The 26,751-nt window shown below is 43.8% G+C and overlaps 1 protein-coding gene across 1 annotated transcript in view; it reads left to right on the top strand.

Moving 5' to 3' along the window:
* ITGA8 (integrin subunit alpha 8) overlaps positions 1-26,751 on the top strand; it is a 791,003-nt gene that overhangs the window by 37,115 nt on the left and 727,137 nt on the right. Inside the window, exon 2 of the mRNA XM_069648404.1 lies at positions 15,210-15,337. Within this exon, the coding sequence (XP_069504505.1) occupies positions 15,210-15,337 (128 nt within the window). The remainder of the gene's footprint in view (positions 1-15,209; positions 15,338-26,751) is intronic.

Here is a 26,751-nt window from a genome sequence, read left to right as displayed (position 1 = left end):
GTGCAGTTGCTGGGCCTTGTACTACTGCACCTTCTTGGCTCATTAGAGCAGAAGTTGCAAGACACATTTAACCTGGCTTATAGGTCACATTTCCAGGAGACTGTGGGCTTTGGCCTTTGATCCTGGGTGCTTCGATACCTTGACTTTCGCCCTATTCTCTGGTCTTTGGGTGTGAGGACTTACCTGGACAGCCCTGAGGCTGTGGTTTACCTTTTTCTATCATCCCGGGGTTGAAGGGAATAATAACCATCTCCCATTAACCCTTATATTTATTATCTAATCCTGTACTGGAAAGTTTCCCTTCCTCTGAATAGATAACCTTGGTGGCTGTTGACCTCCTTCCTTCCCTTGACATGTTGGAAGGGAAAAAGTCCTCCCATTCGAGCTACACCCTGTGGAAAACCAAGACCCTACCTTTAAAGGGGAATATGGAGATCCATACGAAGGATGGCAAGTCTAAGAAGAAGGCGAAATACGCCAAGCCAGTGGACCAAGGCGCCATCACCGAGTTCTTTCCAGTAAATCCTCCTCCGGAAACAAACTCAACTACTAGCGAAGAAACCCCAGTCCCAGGCTCTAATGGCAGTGTGCTAATGAATACTATCAATTTCAACAACATTGATAACAATTCCCTCTTAGACCTGTGTCTAAATATCCAGAGAGGGATGGCATCTGACACCTCTCTGACGATAACAAGCGGCTCATTACCCCATAATATAAGCAATATGAGCACTCCTCCTGGACTACATAACTCCATTGGAAGTAGCAGACGTTTGTCTGTCTCTCCTAACTTAGCAATGGCATCTATAGAGGACGCACCAGACAAAGAGGACGTGGACCTGGACTGTCAACATCCTGGCTCAACCGAGATTGCTGAATTGCAGTCATCAGTTGCTGCCCTACAATTTGCACTCAAGATTCTACTTCAAATGTCAGGTCGTATCCTGACTAACACCAACACCCTTATCATGGCATTAGACCAGAAGGATCATCTTCGTGAAGAGGCGGAAGGTAATCTATCTGACGCCTTACATATTGTGGAAGGAAGTGACGATCAGGATAACATGGAGGGCGCTGTAGCCAAGCCATCAGAAACTATAATCAGTGTTGGAGACCACGATACACCTCAAGAGAATGCTGCTGACCCTGAGACGACACAAAGTCCTTACGTTTTCTTCTCACGGAAGTAACGTAGACTGGCGAGGAAGGCGCTTAAAAACAAAAAATCCAAAATAAGTGCCTTACCCCCTAATGCTGAGCCACGGTCAGGGCTAGACATACGCTCAAAAAAAGCTAAGAAGAAACTAGCAAGAGCAGCTGCATTGGCGCCAACGGCTAAAGGTTCCCTCGCTGGCTGGTTGGTGCCTGAAGACAAACCCATTAGCCCGGATGCGGACAGGGATTTTTTAAAAGACTTAGACTTGGATGAGGACCTTTTGAAAGAATTGTATCTAGAACTGGAACCTAGCTCACCAGTAGTCACTGAACTATCATCAGCACCCGTACAAGAGGGACATTTATTGGTGCCTGCACATCCTGAACTTGGGAATGACCTTAAAGACATCAATGCAAACCGCATCTGCCTCATTAAGAACCTCCATCAGAGTGGCAAAAACACTTGGTGTGAGCGATCTGAGCGATTAGTTAGACTCTATTGTATTCCCCAACTTCGAGCATTGAAGTCAGACGACTTTATGTTTGTAGAACCTCTGTCAGGTCCGAACCCCTACGTCTCTGCCTTACATTGCACTTTTCTGTCAACAGCACGGCTGATCAGGAAATACAAAGAAGAACTTAGGGCTGTTGACGTAGACATTGACGTGGACCTGAATGAAGTGGACCCTAAGGTTTGCCCTGACGCCACTGCAGCCCCAGTTACTGCGCTTAATTGCCTTAAGCAAGCGGATGTGAAAAATCTTGAACTCACCGAAGTCCAACAAGTGCTAAAGTGGCTAATGGAATCCCTCCCGGGGGTTCTACACAATCATTGAGCCTTTTCTTTTCTCACTTGGAATTGCAGAGGCTTTGCCCACTTATTGAGGGCAGAGGGCTCAGTTGATTCTCTTGGTAAACATAGCTGCATTTGTCTTCAAGAAACCTGGGCAATGGACCCTCTGCTATGGGATGGTTTTGCTGTATATCAATCTTTTGCAAAACGGGGCACAAGGGGCCGTCCTTTTGGCGGCTTGCTCATTGGGGTGGTAAACACAATGGTTTCCCGAAGGGTCCACTGTGAACTTGAGGACTACCTCATGGCAGTGGAGGTTGAGTATGAAGAGGAAAGCTGCTTTTTTGGGTTTCTCCTTGTTAACCTCTACAATCCACCAGGAGCTAATATTAGTGAATCCTTACAAGAAGCATTACAGGTCCTAATGTCATCTTGGTTAATGAAACTTGGTAACACCGCAGTGGCGGTCATGGGGGATTTCAACTGCCACATGATTGGGGAGGGTTTCATGTCATCTAACCCTAACCTCAGTACAGTTTGTCTAATGACCCATGAGAAAAGGGAGGCTGAGGGGTTGGGCTGGCTACAATTGTTTTCCTTATGGGATCTTGAGATGATTAACGGCCGCACGTCCGGTGATAGGCTGGGGAAACATACTTGGACAAATGGGTCAGCTGCCAGCACTTTGGACTATATATTCATGTGCCCTGAGATGCAAACAAAAGTTGCTGACATGAAAGTGATTAATACTAATTGGAGTGATCATGCAATGCTCCAATGCTTCCTCAAAATACCTAGTCATACCACTCCCATCTTGAATATTGGCAGAATCAACATCAATAATTCAGGCTCAAGAATTGTATGGTCGGAAAAAAACATTAGACTAGCTACGGAAGCCCTCAAAAACACTCCCTCAGTAAACTCCCTGGACTTCAACAGCATGTTTGTCAATGCCATTGAAGAATGAATTCTGGCATTCTCTGGAAAACATGCTGTGACTAAAGTGAGCTACATGCTAAAACCAGAGGGCGTTAGTCAACCTTACAACAAAGGAATCAGAGATGCTAAGAGAGGGCTGAGAGCGGAAATTTGTAATATTAAGAACTTGAATTTGCCTGCAGCCCTTTACTGCGAGAGGATTAGAAAAGCCAAATATAGCTATAAAATGAGCATTAAGCATATAACAAAGGCTGAGAAAAATAGTGCCTACCAAAGACTGATGCTGACTATTTGCTTCAGGAACTCTCGCAGCATTTGGTCTCTGCTGAACGAGACTAGGGAGAAGGGTAAAAGCCAACTAGTTAACCCTATTAGCGAGGAGACCTGGGTAAAATTTCTAGAAGAATATAATCATGGGGAGAGTGAGGGCCTCATTACACGGTAGGCGGTAAGGGTTTACCGTTACCGGTATTTTACCTGTACCGGTAAATCCTTACCGCCTTACTACGAGGTCCCTTTGCGGGTTGGGGAATTTAACGCCTGCTTTTTGCAGGTGTTAAAATTCCAACCCGCAAAGGGACCAGGGAGCTAATTACGGTACCGCAATTTGCGGTACCGTAATTAGCGCCATCCCCATTCCCATTATGCCCTATGGGGCAAAAATGGGAATGGGGAAGGGCAATGGAGGAAGGAGGAATTACCGCCTTCCCAACCTTGGAATAGGGCGGTAATTCCGCTTTCCTCCAAGGCGGTACCAGTAAATTACCGGCATGAACCATGGCGCTAATAGCACCATGGTTTACCGCCTACCGTGTAATGAGGCCGTGAGTCTCTTAAGATACCCTTGTCTAAGGCCCCTACTTACCCGCCCTTTGAGGTTTCCCCGGTGGTCATTTGGAACAAAATTAAAACTCTTAAGTCCTCAAGAGCCCCTGGCCCGAATGGGATGGCAAATGTAGTGATTATGAACTACCCCGAATTCTGGGCGGAGGTGTTTACAGTTCTCTTTGAAAAGGTCTTAGCGGAGGGGAGAATCCCACATTCTTGGCAAACAGCAGTCCTCATCCCCATCTTCAAAAAGGGCAATCGTGCCGATCCAAACAATTATAGGCTTTTATCAATGTTGGACATATCAGGTAAACTTTTTGCTTCACTGTTGTTAAGCGAAATACAGAAATGGGTTGATGAAGCCAATATACTCAGTAAATTCCAGAGTGGATTTCGGCGGGATTACTCCAACTCACACAACCTTATGGTAATGGACATAATTTGCACGCGGTCGCTCTCTAAGGGGCAGCCTCCTTTTTATGCTTTATATATTGACTTTAAGACTGCCTTTGATTCCATCCCTAGAGACAGGCTGTGGCTGAAACTTGAAGCATTGGGATGCCCGGAAGGTCTCTTATACTACCTGAGACTCCTGCACCAAAACACTTCTGCCCGCCTCAGGCTAAACCAAGAAGGCAACATGACTAAAAAAGTGATCCAAAATAGGGGGGTAAAGCAGGGATGTGTTACTGCACCCCTGATCTACAACCTCTATGTTTACGACATTCCGGCAGTACTAGCCGAAACTGATAATTGCCCACCTAAAATTGGCGAGGCACCTTGTACTGTACTAGCATACGCTGACGACCTGGTAGTATTTGACAACACTATCAGTGGGCTACGGCGCTCTGCTACCACCTTATGGGAATATGCTAGTATGAATGGTTTGACCATCAATTTAGACAAGACTAAAGTGCTCAGATTCACTGGGAAAAGAGTCTCCGAGTTAACTTGATGGTGGGTAAAACAAATATACCTTATGCTCCCTCCTACCGGTACCTCGGAGATGAAATTGAGCCTAATGGCGACTACCATTTATGTAGACAAGTTCGCAAAATCAGGGTAGCGCAAGTCACTGCATTGATTGCTGTATTCTCTAATAAGCAGGGTGGCTTTACGCTTTGGGGGACACGGCACTTGTATATACAAGTGTTCATGCCCATGATCACCTATGGCCTTGAAGCCCTCCTCTCGTTTGACTTAGCTTGGCTCCAAGTGATGGAAGGCTAATTTTGGCGTTGTATATTGGGATTGTCCCCGAGAGTACCGATGGCTTTGATAAGACTGGAACTGGGCCTTCCATCACTAAAATCCACGGTACTCAAAAGGAGAGCTGGGTTGTACCTCAAAATGACTAGTTGTTGCTCAAACCCTCTATTGTCTGTGATACATCAAGAGGTGGTCAAAAAACACACCACTTCACCCCTATTTAAAGCAATGACTACATTTCTCGCTGATATAGGTTGGATACATAGAGGGGTAGCTTACACTAAGGAAGTACATAAAGCACTTGGGAAAAGGGTGGACCTCTGGGATTGGCTCGATAACTTTTCACACTTGAGCACTCTAAAGAGCTATCATTTCATCAAATATAGATTGTACACTTATATGGATCCCCAAGCTTATCTGAACCTCTGCCCTACGAAAAGACTCAGACGCTTTATCATCCTACTTAGATTGGAACAATTACCTACTCTGAGGATCATGGGAGCGAGAGAAAATATCCCAGTCCCTGAGCGAGTTTGTCGCCTTTGCAAGTCACCTGAATGCTTGGAGACAGCTAAACATCTTCTAACGGAATGCCGGTCACTAACTAGCACAATATTACTGCATCTTGGTGAATTTGTACATAACCCCCAATTTAACTGCGAAATGCCTTTTTGGCTATACTGTACTAATACTTCTAATATGCATTTGTTTATAGCCCTTTACAATGTATGGCTACAAATTGAGCTAAATCTGGGCCCATTGAATTGAGCAACTGGTGACCCGCAAAGCGAAGAAAATATAGGGCAGTGTGGACTTGTTGTTGGCACAGCTCGGACTTAAGCTGTACATATGAGCTTGATGTGAGTTGCTATTGTAAACACACATATTACCATGTATAGTGTACAAGTCCGAATAGCATTTTGGGTCAAGTTAATAATAATAGTGTTCTTTCGCATCCTCCTGTTGGCACATGTTATATTCATGTTTTCTTCTTTTTATTTTTTCTTTCTTGTATATATTTGTGTACATTTACTGAACATTACTTGTGCATTCTTTTAAGGACATTTATGAAAATAGTTTTTCTATGTGTAAAGTTTGAATTTACTTTCAATCTGTATCACATTAAAGAATAAATAAATAAATTCCTCTGCCATAGAGCTGATGACCGAGTTTTCCAAGGAATTAGGAAAGCTCTTCTGCCTACTCACATCAGGGGCACATGTGACGTGACATTGCTGTGGACCAAGGCCGCTCTTCAGTGTGTGCATTGCAACCAGGATCCTTCTCACTGAAAGTGAAGGACCCCCTGTAGCTGCCGCACAATCTTCCTGGAGTGGAAATGCAGAAGAAAGGACTTAACTACACAGGGCCTCTGAGCATCTCAAAGTTCCAGAAGCAGCTCATGACCACGTTTACCTCCTCGAGACCTCTTCCAGCTGGCTTGACCACACTCTATTCACTGCAAACCACTACAGGACCTGCGGTATTGCTTTAGGCACTCTACAAACTTTAAACCACTTACCTGCTCCTATGAGCTGTCTCAACATAGATGCAAACCTGCAAATCAAATACCAGCTCTGAATCGACCGCTGGCTCCTGTCTGTGTGAAAGCACCCAACTTGCCACATCCTGAGTGCCAACCTAAGACAAAAGACACCTTGTTTTGACCTGACTCAACCACTGGCTCAACCTGTTGGGAGTCATCAACTCAACCCAATTAGAGCACAGACTTGATTCACAGAGAGCCTGTTTTAAAACAGACTCAATGTCAACTTGCCACTGGAGCACAGTGACTCAACAGTCCAGACACCGACTTGACTGCAGAAAAGCACAAGAAGCCTGGCTCAACACTGCTTAGCACCTAAGACAAGTAATATAGGTGTTTGCAGTGGTCCTGTTATGCGGTCTGCATTACAGCGCCCCAGTGACGTATATAATACGTACCAGTTTGCCTTTTCAATACACTTTGAAGTACTTTTGAACTTTTGCTGCTCAAATCAATTTCCTTCTGTAAGGGACGGACACAGGCAAAATGGGACGGCAACACCCTAACACCAGCGAGGTGGCAGAGGGGCGGGGACACAGAGAAGAGACGCTGGCAGGATGTCGGCAAGCAGCCCCTGTTGTTGGCGGCATCTTGGGAAGGTTACAGCAGTGGTCCCGGGGCTCCCCGCAGCACTCCATCTGCCAATGGGGCAGTCACCAGGCGGACCTTGCTGTTCATGGGTAAATCCCTGTTCTGTTCGATGTCCCACGAGCAACGCAAGGCAGCGTTCGATGACAGTAAAAACATGGCAAGCATGGAGGGGCAGGGCTTTCCTCAACACACACAGACCCCTAACATCAAAGAGAATTTTAGGACCCCAAGGGAGGGGGTGATTTGTCCAGAAAGGATACAGTCCAACCAATCCCTTTCACGTGAGGGGGATTTAAAGGACAAGGGGAACCATGAAGGTGTGACTGGTGATCCCTTTATACTTACAGAAAGGAGACATGTTGGAGAAGGAGCCTGGAGGGTATACCTGGGAATATTGAAGGCCAGGTTGCAAGACCCTTACTACCACCCACCAGCCAAGCTCAGCCCTTGGGTCCCAGGGGAAGTTGACCCAGAAGAAGGGAACTACAGGACAAGCTGAAGGAGGCCTTCCCTACCTTAAAGAGAAAACAGGGCTGTGTTGGAGCAAAAAGGGAGAAAAGAGGGGCAACCCCTTATGCTCAGCTTCTGTGAATAAACAGAGTAATCTGACAAGTGTCTCCTGTCTTCCCTCCCACATCGCACACCTTCACACCAACACTGTCTTCACCCAGCGGGTCCCCATTGCTCTCAAATACTGCATCCTCTGTGTTTTCTGTACAGGAGTGTATTGGGTTTAGTGTTTTTAATTAGTTGTGTGAATTGTTTGCTTTATTAAAGTTCCTATTTTTATAGAAACATGGTTGACATGCCTTTATTTTGGTACCACAGTATGATTGCTGTTTGTGTTGCAGCTGTATCAGCTCACACCCGTCCTGAAGAGTACAGCCTGTCCTCAGCCCACTTTATCAAAAGAGGTGGATAATGTATACTTGGGCTGTGCTTGTTTCACTTTTTTCAGTGGGATCACTGCTGATTTGTACTAGTGTGGGCCTGAGTAGGCGTTTTAGACACTACTCATCCCTTTAGTCCTGCAGAGAAATAGTCATTTCATCACAACCCCATTGACATTCACTCTCAGGCCCACCCTTCCCTGGAGCAGTCAATGGAAAGGTTTGAGAGTGAATCCCTTTACTTGTCTCACATCCACTTAATTTACCTTTCTTCACCAGCAGACACACCAGCTGGGCTTTCTGGTCGTGTTCTTGACTGGTTAACTGCATTTCTCGCCGATAGGTCCCAGTCGGTATCTCTTCTGCCTTTTCATTCCCCTCCTGTTTCCCTTGCTTGTGGGGTCCCGCAGGGATCGGCACTCTCCCCGATCCTGTTTAACCTTCAAGGCCATGGCTTCCGCTATTATTCCTATGCGGATGACACGCAGATTGTAGTCCGGTTAGACTTGACTCAGACCGAGACAGCTGTGAGACTGACGAAATGCATGGAGGAATTGGGTAGCTGGATGTCATCTAACTGGTTTAAGCTCAATGCTAGTAAATCAGAGATCTTGGTTGTTGGGACTACTTCCCCCTGCTATATTGGACTGCTGACTTCTGGCCTTCCTCACTTGGCCCTCGTCCCACAACCGTGCTGTCGGTAAAAAACCTGGGGGTTAAAATTTTGGCTTCTTTGACAAAGGAGAAGCAGGTGGCAGCAGTTTGTAAGACTGGTCATTTCAAACTCCGGGTCTCGCGGAAGGTCCTTCCTTTCATCCCTAGAGCCTGTCAAGCCTTGGTGGTGGCCGCACTTGTATTAAGTGGTCTGGACTACTGTAACTCGCTCTACTGAGGGTAGCCTCGCTACCTCATTAAGCAGCTACAACTTATACAAAATGCTGCCGCAAGATCTATCCTTTGCCCTCCTTTTGGTACTCACATGTACCCCTTCTGAGGCAACTGCATTGGCTCCCCGTTGAGGCCTGTGTTCTGTTTAAATATATGTGTATAGTACACCAGGCCTTCTACGGTATCGGTGCAGAGTATTTGCAAGCAAAATTTGTGCATTACTCTCTCACTCGGCTCCTTTGCTCTCAATCAACTCTTCTTATAGTCATCCCTCGGTTCAGGCTGGCCCGGTCGGGTGGGTGTGCCTGTTCGATAGTGGCCGCCATCGCCTGGAATAAACTCCCACTTACTTTGCGGAGTATTGTTGATCATCTTGGATTCCTGCGTAAACTGAAAATGCTACTATTGTAAACTCTTCTTTCTGTTTCTGTCCACCTTCGGCCCCCAGCGCCATTATGCCTTCTCCGAACGTGCACTTAACAAATTCCTATAACATAACATAACATAAGATAACAAAAGGTGGCCTTCCTTGTGGGCTCACTCCTAGTGCCTGGATCACATATGTTGCTTCTAAGCACTTCCAAGTAACCAGTATGATTGACAGTACTTTAAGAGGGTTCTGGGATGGCTGGGTTTCTACATCCAGGACAGGGGTGAGCAACTCAGGTTAGAGAGCAAGTCAGCCCTAGGTGAGTTTAGAGTGATTATCCAGCCAACATTTTTTTAACGAGGCCACAGTATACACTTCCATTCTAATAATGGATGCATAAAGAAAGATTTTTAAAATAAAAGGCAGTGATTTTGAAAACCTCAGGAGGTCTACATACAGCTATACATCCCCTGAATGTTTGCAGTCAGAACCATCCACACCTTGATCGACTGAGCATAGTGAGGGAGCCCACACTATCTTAAAAGGATTTGGGGGTTCTTGCTCAGAGAACATTTTTAAAATAATAGGTTAAAAATGTGCATTTTACAGCACACCTGTTTGAAAAAATGGGTAAAAAGCCACATAGTTTGTAATTGCTTTTTATAATAGATCCAATAGATGCAAGTCACGAACAGTGCACAAGAATATTTTCATGCTGCCTTGTCTCATAATATATATATTTGCCAGTATAAAAACATTTTCATGCTGGCTGTGCACCCATACATTTCCATGCTGGCTGCAGCAATATCTGTCAGCATTTTCAGATGAGAACATATTCATGTTTGCTTTGCACTTAATGTCAGTAAAGATGTCCATGTTGGCGCTGCAAATATATTTCCAGATCCAGGACTACCTTGAATCCAACAATCTTCTGGGTCTAAGACAGTCTGGCTTCCGCCCCAAACATGGCACTGAAACAGCCCTGATCGATCTGAAAATTCAGATGGAGGCACTAAAGGACAACGGGAAGCTAACGTTACTCCTTCTCCTCGACCTCTCTGTGGAATTCGATTTGGTCTATCACCACATACTTTGCCATCTTCTTAAATCAGCGGCCCACTTCTCAGACTCTGCCAATGCCTGGATCCACTCCTTCCTCAGCAACAGATCCATGCGGGTCTTCTCACCTACAGCATCTGCAGACCCCTCTCCTTTCCACTGTGGCATCCCCCAAGTCTCTTGTGTATCGCCGACGCTTTACAACATATTCACCAAACCCCTCTTCGATGTGCTCGACTATCTGGGTGTCTCTTACACCAACTACGCGGATGACACCCAGATACTCATTCCCATCACTGGTGATCACACAGCCGATACCAAATCCTTGAATGATGTCTATCTGGTCATCCAGGCCTGGATGACGCAACATGAACTGTGCCTTAACGATGACAAGTTACCTCTAAAAAGGTAATCTCCCTCAATTTTTGTTAACGGAGGGTCAGAGTCTCGGAACGGGAGAACACAGTTCAATACACTATACAAAAAAAATGAGACTCCTGACTACCACACTCATTGTCAAAAAAGGCTGAGCTGGTAATATGTAATGTTGTGTCAGTTAGTACCTTCCCATTTGGTAAAAACAATCACACATATATCAAAAACACATTTTGGTTTGGAACTGCCAAATACGGCGGACTACCACATGCTATTAACACGAGAAAAACCACATTGCTTATGCATACGCAAACACACGCTGAAAATCATAATTCATAAATGAGTCCATTATACATTTATTGTTAAGACAAATTTAGAAAAAATAAAGCAGGGAGAAAAGCAGAGCATACAAATGTAAATACAATTCATCACTTAATGATCAGCTTAGTCCATTCTTAAAAACAGTATCATCTGTATGGGGTTAGTTGGATGAATAAACTGACTTAATTCACTTAAGCAGTATAACGATACACGACTTCAATATTTAGTGAGTCGGTTGTCAAATGTCGACATGTTTCGGCCCTTCTGGAGATTAAGGCACTATCTTTAGTGTCTCTACACCCAATTATTTTTAGACCTTCTTCAGGACAGACAATTTCTTTTAGAGCAGATGGAAAACCTCTTTCATATACCCCAACAGGTTAGCACAATTTAAAAACAAACATACACAGTTGTGAGCAACAATGGTTCTCTAGTTACAAAAATACATAGATTCTATTACATACATTATACTTCTCCTTGTAATCACAAGTTAATTCCAAAACATTTTATCAACAATGGGGTTTCTGTTTACCATCTTTCTAAACAACATATAATGTTTATACCCCAAAGGTAGGGCACACCAGACAATATATACCACCAAGCCTTAACTTACATCCTGGATGGACATGAGCTCCAAAACTGGCTCAATCATAGCCGTGACAGGTCATATTTTCTTATATTCTTATTTCTTTGCACCGGGTATTCGCAGGTCAACCCTTGACCATTCACAGCACCCAACCTATATTAGGAACCTGTATCCAATAAGGAAATACATTTCCTTAATACATCTTTTAACTCAATTGACGACATGTCGTTAAATTCCTTTTATTTTCAACCAAGTTCATGGTAGTTTTTAAAAATGGTTACTTAATCTCAATTATTTACAGATTACCATAGTGCAGCAATATTAACGATGACAAGACAGAGCTCTTACTACTAGGATCAACTCAACGTCTCAACAAATTGGACCAAGCCTACAAGTCTTTCATCATTGACGGCAATAACATCAAGGTCTCCAAAGACACTAAAACTCTAGGCGTCTATCTGGACTCTACCCTTTCCCTGAACAGACAAACAAATGCAGTAAGGTCAGCATTGTCCCATACATGCAAACTCATCACCGCCTGCAGACCCTTTCTGAATCCTCAGAACTGCATTACTCTTGCAAGAACACTCATTATGTCCAAAATTGATTACTGTAGTACCCTCTACTTGGGAACTAGCCAACATAACCTCAATAAACTGCAAACCATCCAAAATAATGCCATAAGGGCGGCTCTCAATATCCCTAGGCGGTCTCATATCTCCAACGTCAGATCTGATCTATGCTGGCTCCCGGTAAAACAAAGAATTGCCCTGAAGACACTAACCCGGAGTCATAAATGGTTGGCTAATAATGCCCCACCCTACCTCTCATCCCACCTTACTCGCCATACCTCCTCCCGAACTTCCAGATCAGCGCAAATTCACAGACTCACCCTGCCCTGATTTAAACTCCAAAAAGCGGGTGGTGTGAGCTTCCCTGTCCTAGCCGCCAAACTCTGGAACACACTGCCTACCTCCATCAGAATGGAGCCTTCGTTCCTAACTTTCAAGAACAATACCAAATCTTGGCTGTTCACGCAGAAACCTTGAAACTCCTTCTTCTAAGATACGCTACCGACTTGTAATATATATCATTTGTGTATATACCTCATATTGTACTTGTATTATAGCTCGTACATTTTTACTTTGTGCATACTTTTATACTGTAACCTGTACCTAAGAATATGTGTTCGGTTGCACAAGGGCCTGGCTGTGCTTTACAAATAAAATAAACTTCAAACATTTCAGTATTGCGTTGTAAGAACATTCTCCTCCTGGATTTGCCAGTAAAAATGCCTTGCCACAATTAGAAAAATATCAAGACTGGCTGTACCAATATAGGCATGTCTTGCCACATAATAACACTCATCGTAAAGGCTTTACCCATGATGTCAGTAAAAATGCACGGCCATGTCGCAAAATATTTTTAGACTTGGTGCTCTAAAGTAGGCCAATGTAGACATGTAATAGCACATATCATGTATGGCTTACTCTTGATGTACATTTAATCATGCTATGCCACATTATAAATATATACAGACTTGCCCACCAAAATAACCCAGTCTTGCCAAGTAATATCAAAATTGGCATCAAGAGTAAATCAAACATGATTCATGTTTGCTTTACTCTTGATGCCCATTAAAACATGCCATGCCACAGTATCAAAATATATACAGACTGGAACACTAAGGAAGACCAGTCAGTCAACGTAATAACACTTATCATGTTTACTTTACTCTTGATGCCCATTAAAATATCCATTAAGAGTAAAGCTTTACTCTTGATCCATTATGTGGCAAGACTGGCCTATGTTGGTGGGCCAGTCTGTATATCTGTTGATACTGTGTCATGGCATGTTTTAACGGGCTTCAAGTGTAAAGCAAACATAATTAGACTTATTATGTGACAAGACTGCCCTATGTTGATGATGGGCCAGTCTGTATATATTTTGATACTCTGGCATGGCATGTTTTAATGGCCTTCAAGAGTAAAGCAAACATGATTTATTTTTGCTTTACTCTCGATTCCTATTTTGTAATTATGTGGCAAGACTGACCTACGTTGGTGGACCGGCTTGGATATATATTTAAAAAAAATATATCTTGACTGGCCCACCACCATAGGCCAGTCTTACCACATAATTACAAAATGGGCATCAAACGTAAAGCAAACATGGAACATGTTTGCTTTACTCTTGGTGGCCATAAAATCATGCCTCACTCCCCCCACTCAACTCCCTTCCCCATGCACAGAGACAGGCCCGCCCCTAGGCACCCACACACACACATTCATACACATTGATTCACCCATTTCGCTCATTCAAACACGCATTCACCCATCCATTAATTTATCTATTTGCTCACACACATATAGAACAGTCACTATCTCATTCACTTGCACACGCTTACAGATACGAACACTTGTATGTACGCATACATAATACATACATTAATACATTACCTGCAGCCTGGTCCCAATTGCCTCCCATGCAGCATTGACAGGAACCAGGAAGCAGAGAGAGCTTCCTGGCTGCCGAGGGCCGGCACAGGGCAGCTGAAACTCCTCCTGAACAACACCCAGGGAGGCCTAAATGTGCAGGAGGTGCAGGGGCACCACCTAGGCACCTTTAGGCCTGCAGTTCCCCAGTCTGCATTCCCAATGAGCCCTGCAAGGCTGGGGAAGCAATACGCCCCTGTTGATTATTTTAATATTATAGAAGGTTTAAGAAGTGAGGGGAACGGATTTGGGGTTTTTGTTTCTCAACACTGTTATAAGACTGTTCCTTTTTAAGTGTTTAATTTCTAATTAATGTTGTTTTTCTGTAGTGCCTTCCCTGGGCTGACTTTGTACGATGAGTGGGTGGGTCGGTGCCCCATCGCCCGTTATGGAGGGGCCACCCATGGTCATTTATTTCCTTTGTTTTCCACGGATTTCTCCCAGTCAATTCCTAACTCTGGGATGATACTGAGCTGAAAGCTACCATAGGACCGCGGTACTCCATGGCTCTCTTTAGTGAGCCCAGGAAACAGAATCAGATTATGAGGTTCACACCTGTCTGCCGGCACTATAGTACTTGAGAACACAGGTTGTGACCTTTAGAGGCACGATCTTTGAACAATTCAGTGAAAGTATCTAACCAGGGCAGGGGGTGCGTGGCTATACCTGGGTGTTATTTATATGAATTCTGTATATATATGGCTTTTTTGGGGTGAGTGCTAAGATATGGGCTTCCTCAGGCAGCACTGGTCATTATTAAAGCTGCCTCAGGGAGGTGGGCAGCCCTGCTAACATGCCCAAGTCCGTTCATGAGTTGCTTGTTCAATTGCAGTGTTGCTGCCCTTTCGGAGACTTGTAGGCTGAGATTTCCCCTTATGAATCAAGGACTAAAAGTCCCAGAATGCAAAGTAAAGAAAGAACTGGACAAGCAGCTCCTGAGTCGAATGGGGCATGATGCATGCAGGTCTGCCATCTCCACCCTGAGTGCACTGCATTTTCTTAGAACTCCATTTGAATGTTATTTGGTCAGCGAATTCAGAATGATTCGCACTTTACTCCCCTTGATTTGAGAAAAGCGGGTTCACTAATGCATGAATGTCTAAATGCATTAAACATCGTTTGCTAGTACCTGTTTTTCAATGTTGCGTTGTCTCTCTTGTTTAGAGTAAGCGTCTTGGTCGGAGCGCCGAAAGCCAACACGACACAGCCGGAAATTGTTGAGGGCGGAGCTGTGTATTACTGTCCTTGGCCACGTACATCTGACTGCAAACAGATCCCCTTCGATACTACAAGTAAGTGAGAGGACTTGCTATTAAGGTGTGCACAGTAGTGTGAAGGATGAGCTGGCATCCTTGGAGCCAACCCAGGTTCCCCTGCGCTGAAGACCAGAGACATTGCACTAGCGTTAGTGAGACCTGGAGGCTGATCCTCCATAGCGCAGGTCCCCAACCCAGAACCACGTGACCGTTCTTCGGAGCGATGGAGTCTCTGCAGATAGAAAGTAAGGCAATCCTGCTGAGGACATAGCTAAACTCTCATAGCTGTTGTGAAGCTCAGACATGAATAGCATGTTGCTGAGAGAGAGAGAGAGAGAGAGAGGGAGAGAGAGAGAGAGAGAGAGAGAAAGAGAGAGAGAGAGAGAGAAAGAGAGAGAGAGAGAGAGATCTCAGTGCACGTGCTCTTCATGATCCTTAGTGGTTATAACCCATTGGATTGGTTTTGGGGTCACATGTGACCCAGCCGGTCGCCTTGAGTAAATGGGCAGATTTCTTAGTTTAGCAGACGCCGCTCCAGCAGACCTTGGATTGATTGTGAGATGTGCCAACCATTCCTAGAGTGTAATTTATGTTTATTTAGAATGCGGCAAGTTATTCTTCTTAACTTCTGTTTTCAAGGTCTTTGCTCATAAACCATTGCAATTAGGGATCAAACTGTCATTCAGAAAGATGTTTAAAGTGCCTAAGGACACTAAAATATCTAAATCTGCTGTTCAATGACGTGGAAATACCTTTTATACTGAACGTTACAACCAAATGTGCAAACAGTGCACATTACAATTTCCAATTTCTGCATCTACAATTGATGTCTGACCCCTGCCCCCTAGCGCACCATATCAGATGTGTGTGTGTGTGTGTGTTTCATCTACATACGCAATATCATAATGAGTTCCATACAATGTGCACGATTGTTCGTTATGAAGAGTTGTTCTTTTGAAGCGACAGTCATCAGATACCGAAGCACAGCAAATACAACACAAACAATGAAAGGTAGTGAATTAAATAGGTGCAAAGATTCCCGCGACTGTATGCTGAATGTCAGATTGGGCAGACGAGACATGAACCCCGATCCCATAAGAAACAGCCTAGGTACATCTGACGCACCATCAAAAAATTAAAAATAAAATAACAAAAATAATAACAACAAAAAAAAGACACAAGCAAAACGATTTGTCAAGAAAGAGAGAGGAGAGCCTGTGTGTGGAGAGGGGAGTATTTTCAGACACTTTTAGCCTGATTCATGCAATTATTTGCGCGAAAAACGCAGATTTGCTCGCCTTTCTGCCCGAAAATCCCCATACTTCAAACAGGGATTTTCGGGCAGAAACGCACACAAATCTGCGTTTTTCACGCAAATAATTCCATGAATCAGGCTGTTTGTTTAAGATTCAGCCTCCACATGCAAGCAAGTGTGTTTGCGTATCATTGATGAATGACTTGCGTATGGCCAAGGACGGTGCTATGGAGTGGTCGTTCTCTCATTGGCAATGGACAGCTATGATCATGCATCTACATGGAGTCGCCTGGCATCCACGGGGATGGGTGTCCATGTATTATATATGATGGATCCTTTGTCTCTGGCATTGAAAGCTTATTGCAGTACATTTACCAAGAATATCTTCCACGTGTCACTCTTTCACCAGCGTGGCCCTCTGGCCTCTCCATACCACCATTATTTGGTAATTCACTTCTTCTGCCCCGGATCCTATGCGTGGCTCGTTTGCCATTCGGCAGCACGCACATTCTTCTCCACCGTAATCATAACTTGTTTCAGAGCATCTCAGTTTTTCTTATGAGGTTTTGCTCTAGGTGATTGGATGTCCACCAACATACTGAAAGGCCAAGTCCAACTAAACATTCATAGATGTTTGGTGATAAAGGTTCCCTGTAGCTCAGGACATTCTGGCTAACGAGACAGTTCCCAAAATTAGGAACCGGGGTGCCAGGGCCATCCTAAGCACCTGTGGTGCCCCCTCCACCAAACAAAAACAATTTAAGGGGTCTGAATATCTGGTCACGCCACCCCCCGCCCCCATCACGATCATCACACATAGCTTGATGTGCTGCCTCGCAAAATAAGCATAGGTTATCCCTTTCAGTCCCGTCACCCTCTTTATTCTTGCTGTAATCAGAATGATAAAGAAGTAGCATTGGAAGGACATTAGCAGTACACAGTAAGGGTACTTGTGATGTAGCATAGGTACAGGACACTTTTCATCACTAGCCGACACAAGGAAGGTATACTTGCCATAGTATAAATGCAGGACACAGATCATATGAAAAAGGTGCACATAATCCAGAATAGACAACTCAGATTAGCCGCCTCACATAATGCAAACGTGCTTAAGCATGGATGCAGGAGACCAATTGGAAGCAAGAAGAAAGCTACACATATAGCATAGATAGTGAATGAAGATTAGAAGCTTCTAGGAAGATGTCTGAGACTGAGATTAAAAGGGTATATTTTTCAAGTAGTGTTTCCATTGGAGAGCAAAGAAATAAGTGGTTGTGTGCAATATATAAATGTTCACTATTATTATAGGGGAAGTAACACTAGCCATTGAAAGCAAGTGTGAGTCTTTTTTGAAGACCATACCCTGAGAATGCAATCACTCTGAAGGGTGACATTTTTAAAAGGTTATGGGACTGGTAATTTTAACAGATTAGGCAATATGAGATTAACTGAGATGAGGATCACACATTGGTTAGGCAGTGATGCCGGATTCGGGCCATTTCTGCAAATTCTGCCCTTTTCTTTTCCAGTTCTTACCATGAACTAAGACAATGCAATGTTATAAAGTAAACAAATCGCATGACCCAACATGACCGTTTTTTAAAAACAACTTTTTAATGGAAGCGTATTTTGCTAAACAGCGATGATTCTAGCTTCATTGTCTCCATCATCAAGCAAAGTATTAAAGTACTAGCAGTCTAACTGATGTGATCTAAAAAAGATTTTATCTGGATTTCTCTTTTGTATTTTAAAGCTTAAATACGCTAAAAACACAGGCTTGTGAAATAGTTATTTATAAATTTGCAGATAAACCTTTGAATTGGAAAAAAAAGAGAACAGTTTTTCTGTCAAATGAGCAGAGTTTAAAATGTGCTTGCCAGAGGCCTGCAATACCTGGTCCCTTTCTTCTGTGTAGAACCCCTCCCACTCAAATGGCCTATTTAAAAGGAAAGATCAGGTAATGGGCTAAACAATACCACCAGCATGTGAGAAGGCAAACCTTTTTTCACAGAAGACAGCACAGTACTGTCAGTGATATAAGATGATTTGTCCAGGATCACTGTATCATCTGATAAAAAAGCCAGGACACGAGAATGAATGCCTTGATTTTACAGTCTTGAATATGGTTACCTAATCACCTCTCCAGACTAACACTTATGCTCATCATTAGGGCTGGCTGCCTAGGTTTTACAACCACCTGTCTGAAGAAACCGATTTCTAATTTCTAGACTGTCACCATACTGATGCTTTTTTTTATAGCAACTGCTATCTGGTGCAGTTACATTGCCATTAATAGCACCTGCTGTGCTTCAAAACAAAGTACATATACATGCAGGTTTATTGACGTCAGACATAGGAATGGCTGAGCTGGCAGTGCTGGAATTGGTTTTGTAATCTTGCATATGAACACATACATCTCTGCAATGAGTGCATAACACACTGAGCTATCATCTGAACCATTGCAGCTCTCAAATGTATCAATATGCATTTCAACTTTGGCTGATGCACATGATCAACAGGGTCCCCACAGAAAGATGAGAATGCTACAGTAGGTGTGCTATAGTGAAAGCGCAAACTATGTATACTACAGTGAACACAGAAAGCATTAAAGGATGAATTAATCAGAGCAGAACGTACTCGTCAACAAAAGACAGACAATATGTTTAACCTCAGCAGCATGTCGTAGAATATCCCAACGTGTGCCATTTATGTTTGGTCAACAATGGAAACTGACTTCAAAAGATCATGCAGCCTTGTGGGGCCCCCTCCGAGGTAAAGACGTCACTGCTGGGCGCCCTTCTTCATGATGAGTTTCCTATGATCCCATAAAACACTACTGTTGGGAGCACAGGTTTCTATCTCCTGCTGCTTAGATTCCGCCTACATAAAATTTCTTAATTTTGGACAACTTACACCAAACGTAGGTTTAAATATATCTTGTGAGACCCATGCTTGTTTTTGCAAATATCGTCTTTCTGTTGTGGCAGAGAGAGGGTGGAGCATGAGGCTTTTCTGGAGATGTTTCTTAGGAAAAGGGAGGAGGAGGAAGGCGTGACTCTCAAATTGGAGAAATGTTAATTTAGGCTGACAAGCATTCATTATTTAGTGTTGTGTACGGAAGGTAAAATCAAAACCAATGAAATAATGGACAGGGTGGTGTGTTGAGCAAAAACGATGTGTCTGATGACGATAGTTCAATGTTGTAACGTGGTCATATCCCCTTCTCCAAATCAATATATTGGATGTATTAACACATCCAATATATTGATTTGGAGAAGGGGATTTGACCCCGTTACAACATTGGAATCACGCCTTGAGAACGACCTGAAAGGTCGAAACACGTGTTGGCTGTTTAGTGAATAATAAATTGGATTTGAAGCCTATTTTGTATTTCGTTTTGTGGATTCCACAAAAAGAACTTTGGGATCTGCGCACTGATTTTACCTTCTGTACTCAATCCTATGTTTACCTGTACTGGTGTTTACTAGGGGACATCAGTGGAAGGATATCTGAGCAGCAGGCCATCTCACTTGCTTTAATTTTGGTATTAACCAGCGCACTGGCTACGCACGACCCCCAGTCTATCTTATTTCATTATTTAGTGTACACATTTTCAAGAGGAGGGGTTCAGTTTGCACTGCCTTTTTGAGACAGGACTAGGCCCCTGAAACTTTATTAAGAAGAGGGTTCATTTTCAGTGGCCAGAAGAGTTTTATAATCACTTCTGCGATATTATAAAAGCAGTGTGGTGTGCTCCAGTCCTGGCTAGTATTGATTCCAAGGGCCTGATTTACAAAAATGTTTTCAATAGGACTTTCCTAAGTGAAACCATTGTTGCAAATAAGGTTTTAAGTTTCGTAGCATTGTGTATTCAAATGCCTGTTAATTTGGTTTAGGTGCTCTCTTAGTTCAGGTTCAGAAGACCATCAAAAAAGCCCGTTGCCTTTGCTGCTCACACTTTGAGAGGAGCAGAAGTCTGTTAATCTGTCATCGAGAAGGAGTCCTTAGTGGTTGCTTAGTCTGTTTCTAAATTGTACACTTTTTGGGGTTGCAAAATGTGTTGTCTTCACTGATCACAAACCCTGAAAGTCTGTTTTTACTCAAAAGTAAATGGTGGCATTTTGAGGAGGATTGCGGGATGGTTGACTACTGTGCATGGACATGACTAAGGGCCTCATTACACGGATGGCGGTAAGGGTTTACCGGTAAGGGTACCAGTGCCGGTAAACCCTTACCGCCTTACTACGAGGTCCCTTTGTGGGTCACCACCTTAACGGCTGGGTTTACCAGCCGTTAAGGACGGGACCAGCAAAGGGATCTTGGAGGTAATTACGGTACCACAATTTGCGGTACCGTAATTACCACCTTCCCCATTCCCATTGAGCCCTATGGGGACAAAAATGGGAATGGGGAAGTGCCATGGTGAATGGGGAATTACTGCCCCGACACACCTTGGAATAGGGCGGTAATTCCGCCATTCACCATGGCGGACTCTGTAAAATACTGGCGGCAACCATGGCGCTAATAGCGCCATGGTTACCGCCTTCCGTGTAAGGAGGCCCTACGTCTCTAGTGGTGAAATTCAAGGTACGTTTTTTTGGAAGATAAAGGAGTAGTTGACACTGAAGAATAGATGAAATCATTGACAGAGGACTTTGAGCAACAGAATTTGATGGAAGGAGTACAAATGAAAGTAAATGAGGAGGAGCCTGTACGTCTTAAGTATAGGACATCTACCGATAACCTTGAGGTCGAAGGGAATCTGATGTGTTGGGATGGATGCACCTTCCCACCCTGGGTGTGAGGACATTCATCTTAGATTTGGCCCATGCGGGTAATCTTGGGATCACTACAGTGAAGGGGCGAGTGACGGGTGATTATTGGTGGATTGATGTTGAGAAGGGCATAGCTACATTAAGGGTTGTACCTTCTGTTATGGCAGTGAGACATATTTTTGAAGTAGATGGGGCATCTCACTCCAGTTGAGATTCCCATTCTAACATGTGAATCAATTGGAATGGGCACTATAAGTGCTGTTGTGTTGGGTAATGTAAGAGGACAATACATCATTGAACTCGTTGACTTATTGTCAAAATGGTCGGACTTTGATGTTTTTATAGGTGAAATACAGAGTGCATTACTCTGATGAACAAGCATTTGCAAAACCAACCGTTTGGGCGTTTGTGACACATGGGCTAGTCATTTTCCAGGCAATGCCACAACAGCACTACCGGACTACGAGATGGCAACAGCGGGCAGAAGGTGTTAGTGGCTGCATATTGTAAGTGAATCCGATCAAGCAATCCCACTAAGTCTGTGCCTTGTCTGGGATGCCCAAGGGAAGCCTTTATTTATGTATTTGTATGGCAAGTTATCATCTGGATGATGAACCCTTGTATAACACCCCTCTCTTAGAATCCCCCTTGACCCCACTGAGCCAAGAAGTAGGCATGTTTTGCAAATTTAAAAGGTTTATTTGAAAAATTCAACAATATATATATATATATATATCACACTTCTATAAATAAATTGATAATGGATAGTACACTTGTGAATATGAGCAGTAATCAGCAAGAGGTAATCCTACAGTAGCACAGTTCTTGGTTACTTATGAATAGGAACAGAAGAATAAGGTGGGAAAGAATGCTTTATATGGTTCAAGGAAACGCAATGATGAATGAAATGCAGTACAGAAAATAACTTGATATGGCTTCAACAAAAGACAATGTAATCACTTTTCCTTGACAATTCACTCCCCCCCTTTATGCAATATAAGGAGATGGAAAGAAGAGCACACAGTTCTCAGGAATGCAATCAAATACAATACGAAATTCAGTTCCCCCCCAGCAAGCTTAGAGGAAAACACGTAGACGTTTGAAACACAGGCCCAAAATGCTTTGAATGTGATGACAATGAAGTGAGAAATGTGCTAAAAATGCTTTTAATTCCCTCTAGAGGTTCAGGGTGGGTGATATCTAGTTTATATTAGTTCAGGCTCCAGAGATACGGACGATTTTGTGAAGGTAGTTTTTTGGATTTGAAATTTAAAAGTTCAAAATGGCAGATGACAGTTTTCAGCTTTAAAAAGGACAGAATGACACACACGATTCCTATGAGGCAGTTCTAAATAGGTTAAAATAGTTTTAATTAGATTATTTTACACTAAGAGATTGGTTTTGGCACAGTGCTAGCTGGGTACTCACACTAGATTTTGGACAGGAATGGGCCTCGTCACGGATCTGGTCAACAGGTTGAACGGGACTTCTGGCGGTTCTGCTTACAGCGTCTGGTCTCTGGTTCTCTCTGGTTCCGGATACAGCACTGCTTTCTGGATACTGCTACAGGTTCTTGCAAAAGTTTTTGGCAAAGAATTCAAACAGCTCCGCCCGGCTGTTGAATAGTTTGGTTTGTTTTGAAGCCTGCTGAAGAGGATTCAGCTTGTGGATTCAGGCCTCTCTGCTACAAATTCTGGAGTTAATTTCTGGTCTCTGGAGATTGATGGATTTGAAGTCTGGATCTCTGGATGTGAAGTCTGAAGTCTCCCGGCAAAACGTCCCGCAAGAAAGTGGAAAGTGAATGTCTCTACCTGGGTTTCAATGTTCCTTTTATGTGTTTTGAAAATGGGTGTGTGCCTGGGCCTAGCTAAGCCTGCCCCTCTCGCTTATCATTGGCCAAGCTTTCCTCTCTCCTTTGATTGGGGGGAAGAAATGGAGTGTCAGAGTGATGCTGTAGGCTTTATGGTCAGAGGAACCTCCCCTTGTCAAATTGCACACAAATCTATTTCTGACCCAAATACATATTTCCTAGATACACAATTTGTTGAAATTACATGTACATATTACAGAGTCCTTATGGTCCATGCTTGTCCGACTCTGATCTTCTTGCTTTAAAAAATGACAACTTAATTTCATTTTTAATTGGTTTACCAATGTTAAATCTGTATCAAAAATTACACCAATGTACACCCTCCTTCTACACACATTCCAGCTATTTACTAGGTTTCTAGCATAAACCCGGTGTCTGTAATATCATTAAATAGCGGGGTTTGGTCCTAGAACACTGTAGAAATTGGAGTTTGGACTCAAATCGTGAGGGCATTTTTCATACTAAGAATCTCAAAGTTGTACATTCCTGTCATTTGGTTACAATAAGTTATAATGTTTCTATAAAATATATATTTGCTGCAGTAGGAATCCACACTCAAGTCTGGCCCGCCCCTTGAAGCTGGGTGGGTCAGGGATCACATGTCTCTGCTCACAGGCAGCTCTCTGTTTACAGTCAACATTCAAAATTAACATGCCCCATTCAACTGAAAGGGGCTATTGTCTCTCTCCTCCAGGCTGAAGGGGAAACCCCCTCCCTCTCACTCAGACGGGCCATGTGATATCCTGCCTCCTGTTATGAGTCTCTGGGGTGTTAAGAGTTCTCAGCCTCTTGGCCTCTGGGAACAGCAGGTGGCTAGGATTTTTAATTAACCAACAGGCTTTGAAGTCCCTGCCCCTCTTGCAATTCCTAAATACAGTTTCCCTGTCAGAGTTTAGACCGCTAGCGCTGGTTTGTGGACAAAGCTGGTACTGCACCCATTTTTGGGATCTGTCTTGAATTACTGCATTTCAATAGAGTGGTCTTTTGCTTGATAGTATAGGACCCTTGCTTAACATTGTTTTGATGGCATCCTTACAGTAGAGTGGTGATGTGGAACCCCCCACAAGAAGGTTGTATCTTTAGAGTGGTCTTGTGCCCATGATTTTAGCAACTTTTTGACATAAAAAAACGGATTTTGAACAGAACCACCTTTCTATGCACTGGTGGGTAGCAGATTAGGTGACCATTTTGGTGTGCGCAAACTGCGCAGTTCTCCCGGATTCTGGCGGGAATGTGGGCGGCGACAGCTCATCCCCACATCCACCCAGTCTATTGATTTAGTTTGTTCTGGAATAGAATAATGGGTGGTGACAGCTCATCCCCACATCTACCCAGTCTATTGATTCAACATGGGTCAAAACACTTGATAATATATGATGGCAGTGCCTGGCAAATGCATATCCGATGCCTTTACAAGAGCCAAACGGTTGACTTTGCCAATGCTTTCTTTTATTTTTTTTAACAGGGATCTAGTGTAAGGAACAGACGCAAGGACAAACCAACTACTTTAAAATTAAATGACTGAAAGCACACTTGGTTAAGACATTTTTATTACACCTGGAGTTGGTTTACTGTTGCAATTAAGCAACAGACCTTCAAAATAACATGGACATTTCATTGAAAGGACAGAGCTAGTTGAAAGTGATCACAGGGACTGTTTTTGGTGGAGAGAGGCAAGTAGTGGGTGGGATTGGCCCTATAGACTAGATTGACCAGAGGCCGCCAATGTTGGCCCTTTTCACTGAGTAAAGTACACACCAGTGCTGCTCGCCGTTCATAAAGTCAAAAGCCTTTTCAGCATCTAAAATCACAATAAAACAGGGGACTGTAGTGTTAGTTGTAGAGTTGTAGCAACATGTATCCACTCCAGTAAGTAATGGGTATTGTCCAACAATTGCTCAGTCAGTGTAATCCCTTGTTAGTTTTGGCTATTTGGTGGCACTAAAGTTTCACTGATAAGATGAAACTATCACATTGGAGTACAGCGAGGGGAGGGATGGAACATGAGGAGGGACACAAAGCTTGTAGGTGGTGTTTGGTTACTTACCCACCCATTGACTACCCATGGTCATGCTAAACCCTATGGCCATTCTCATCCACTTCCTGCTCCTCCCCGTTCAATACATCTCCCCATGGGAACGCTTTGAGCGCGCTTTGTGAAGAAGTAACAACACACTCTGTGCTTGAAGTGCCTGCAAGTGTTTTTTTCAAACAGTCTTCTGCATGTTAATTGCTTAAATGGAGCTTTAAATGCTCAACTAGTGAAATAGAAATGTCATAACCAAGTGTGCCTTCAGGCACTTGTTTTATAAGCAGTATGCGTGTCCTTCTCTAAAGTTGCATTAAAAACCTGCATTGGCAAAGGCAAACGGTTTGACTTGTGTATGTGAATTCAATAGGCATTTTCCACACACTGATATGAAATTCCCAGGCATTTGGACCATTTTGAGGCTGGTACCAGTTATGGCCAGTTAGTACAATAATGGCAGAGCCTCGCAAATGCCTCTCCCATGCCTACACAAAAGTCAAACGGGTGACATTGCCATGAGCGACACAACAGCACTTCAACCTAAGTGAAGTAGGAGCGGCAGAGGCGAGCTGGAGCAGATACCTAAGGGCAGGTGCAAAACAGAAGCGATGATTCTTAATTTAGGTTTGCAAGCAAACTGATAAACTGTGCAAGCAATTGTTTGAAAACATTCTTTGAAGTCTGAGCTAACAAATGTCATGATGTGGTTCTAGCTGCACAGCTTCCCGCCCTTTCCCACCTAGAAAATACGGCCTGCCTTGTTGCTGTAGCCTGCTGCACACAGCAGTGTGAGTTTAGATATCAATGCGCAGTAACTGAAATGGACATGGACATGCCATGCTTGTTGCAGTTCGTGCGTTAAGGTTTCAGACCATTCTCTCATATCTGGGATTAGATGTGTTACTCATGTCTTCTGTTTCTGCTTGGACTTTGTTAAGTGTGAGCCTGGCGAGTGGGCATTTGAGAGGTATTGACAGCTCTGATGGGATCACAGGGGGGCAGACTAGTTCGGGGATATTGGGGGCATTGATTCGTGTGGGATCCATGTGATTATTGCGACGGCCGTAAATGCCGACTTTTTTAGCCCTTTACACCACATATATATGTGGGGGGGACCCCCGCAGCCCCCTCCCCATATTAATATTATACTCTAACCCCCCCATGGCCCCCATATATATGTGGTGTAAGGGGGGGGGGGTTAAAAAAAAGTCGGCATTTTCGGCCGGCGCAATTCCCAGGTCGACATTTTTGTGCGATTCCATTCGTGTGGGGGGGGGGGGGGGTAAAGCTATGGTGCAGGGAGATGGAGAACATGTCCGTGGTTGTGAAACTCTTTCCCGAAGAGGTGTCAAGTCTATTCAGAGATGCTGCGGACAGCGGGTGGGGGTGGGTATACCCGAAGAAGGGATTGAGGTCGGGGCTGAGTGGAGTAAAAGGCTAGAAGTGAGCAACACTACAGCAATTCAACCCAAGTGAAGTAGGAGCGGCAGAGGCGAGCTGGAGCAGATACCTACAGGCAGG

Source organism: Ambystoma mexicanum, chromosome 2q (assembly GCF_040938575.1).
Source record: "Ambystoma mexicanum isolate Mex_15411 chromosome 2q, UKY_AmexF1_1, whole genome shotgun sequence".
Lineage (NCBI taxonomy): Eukaryota > Metazoa > Chordata > Amphibia > Caudata > Ambystomatidae > Ambystoma > Ambystoma mexicanum.
The sequence above is the reverse complement of the archived record's forward strand: the minus strand, read 5'-3'. Positions and strand labels throughout refer to the sequence as shown.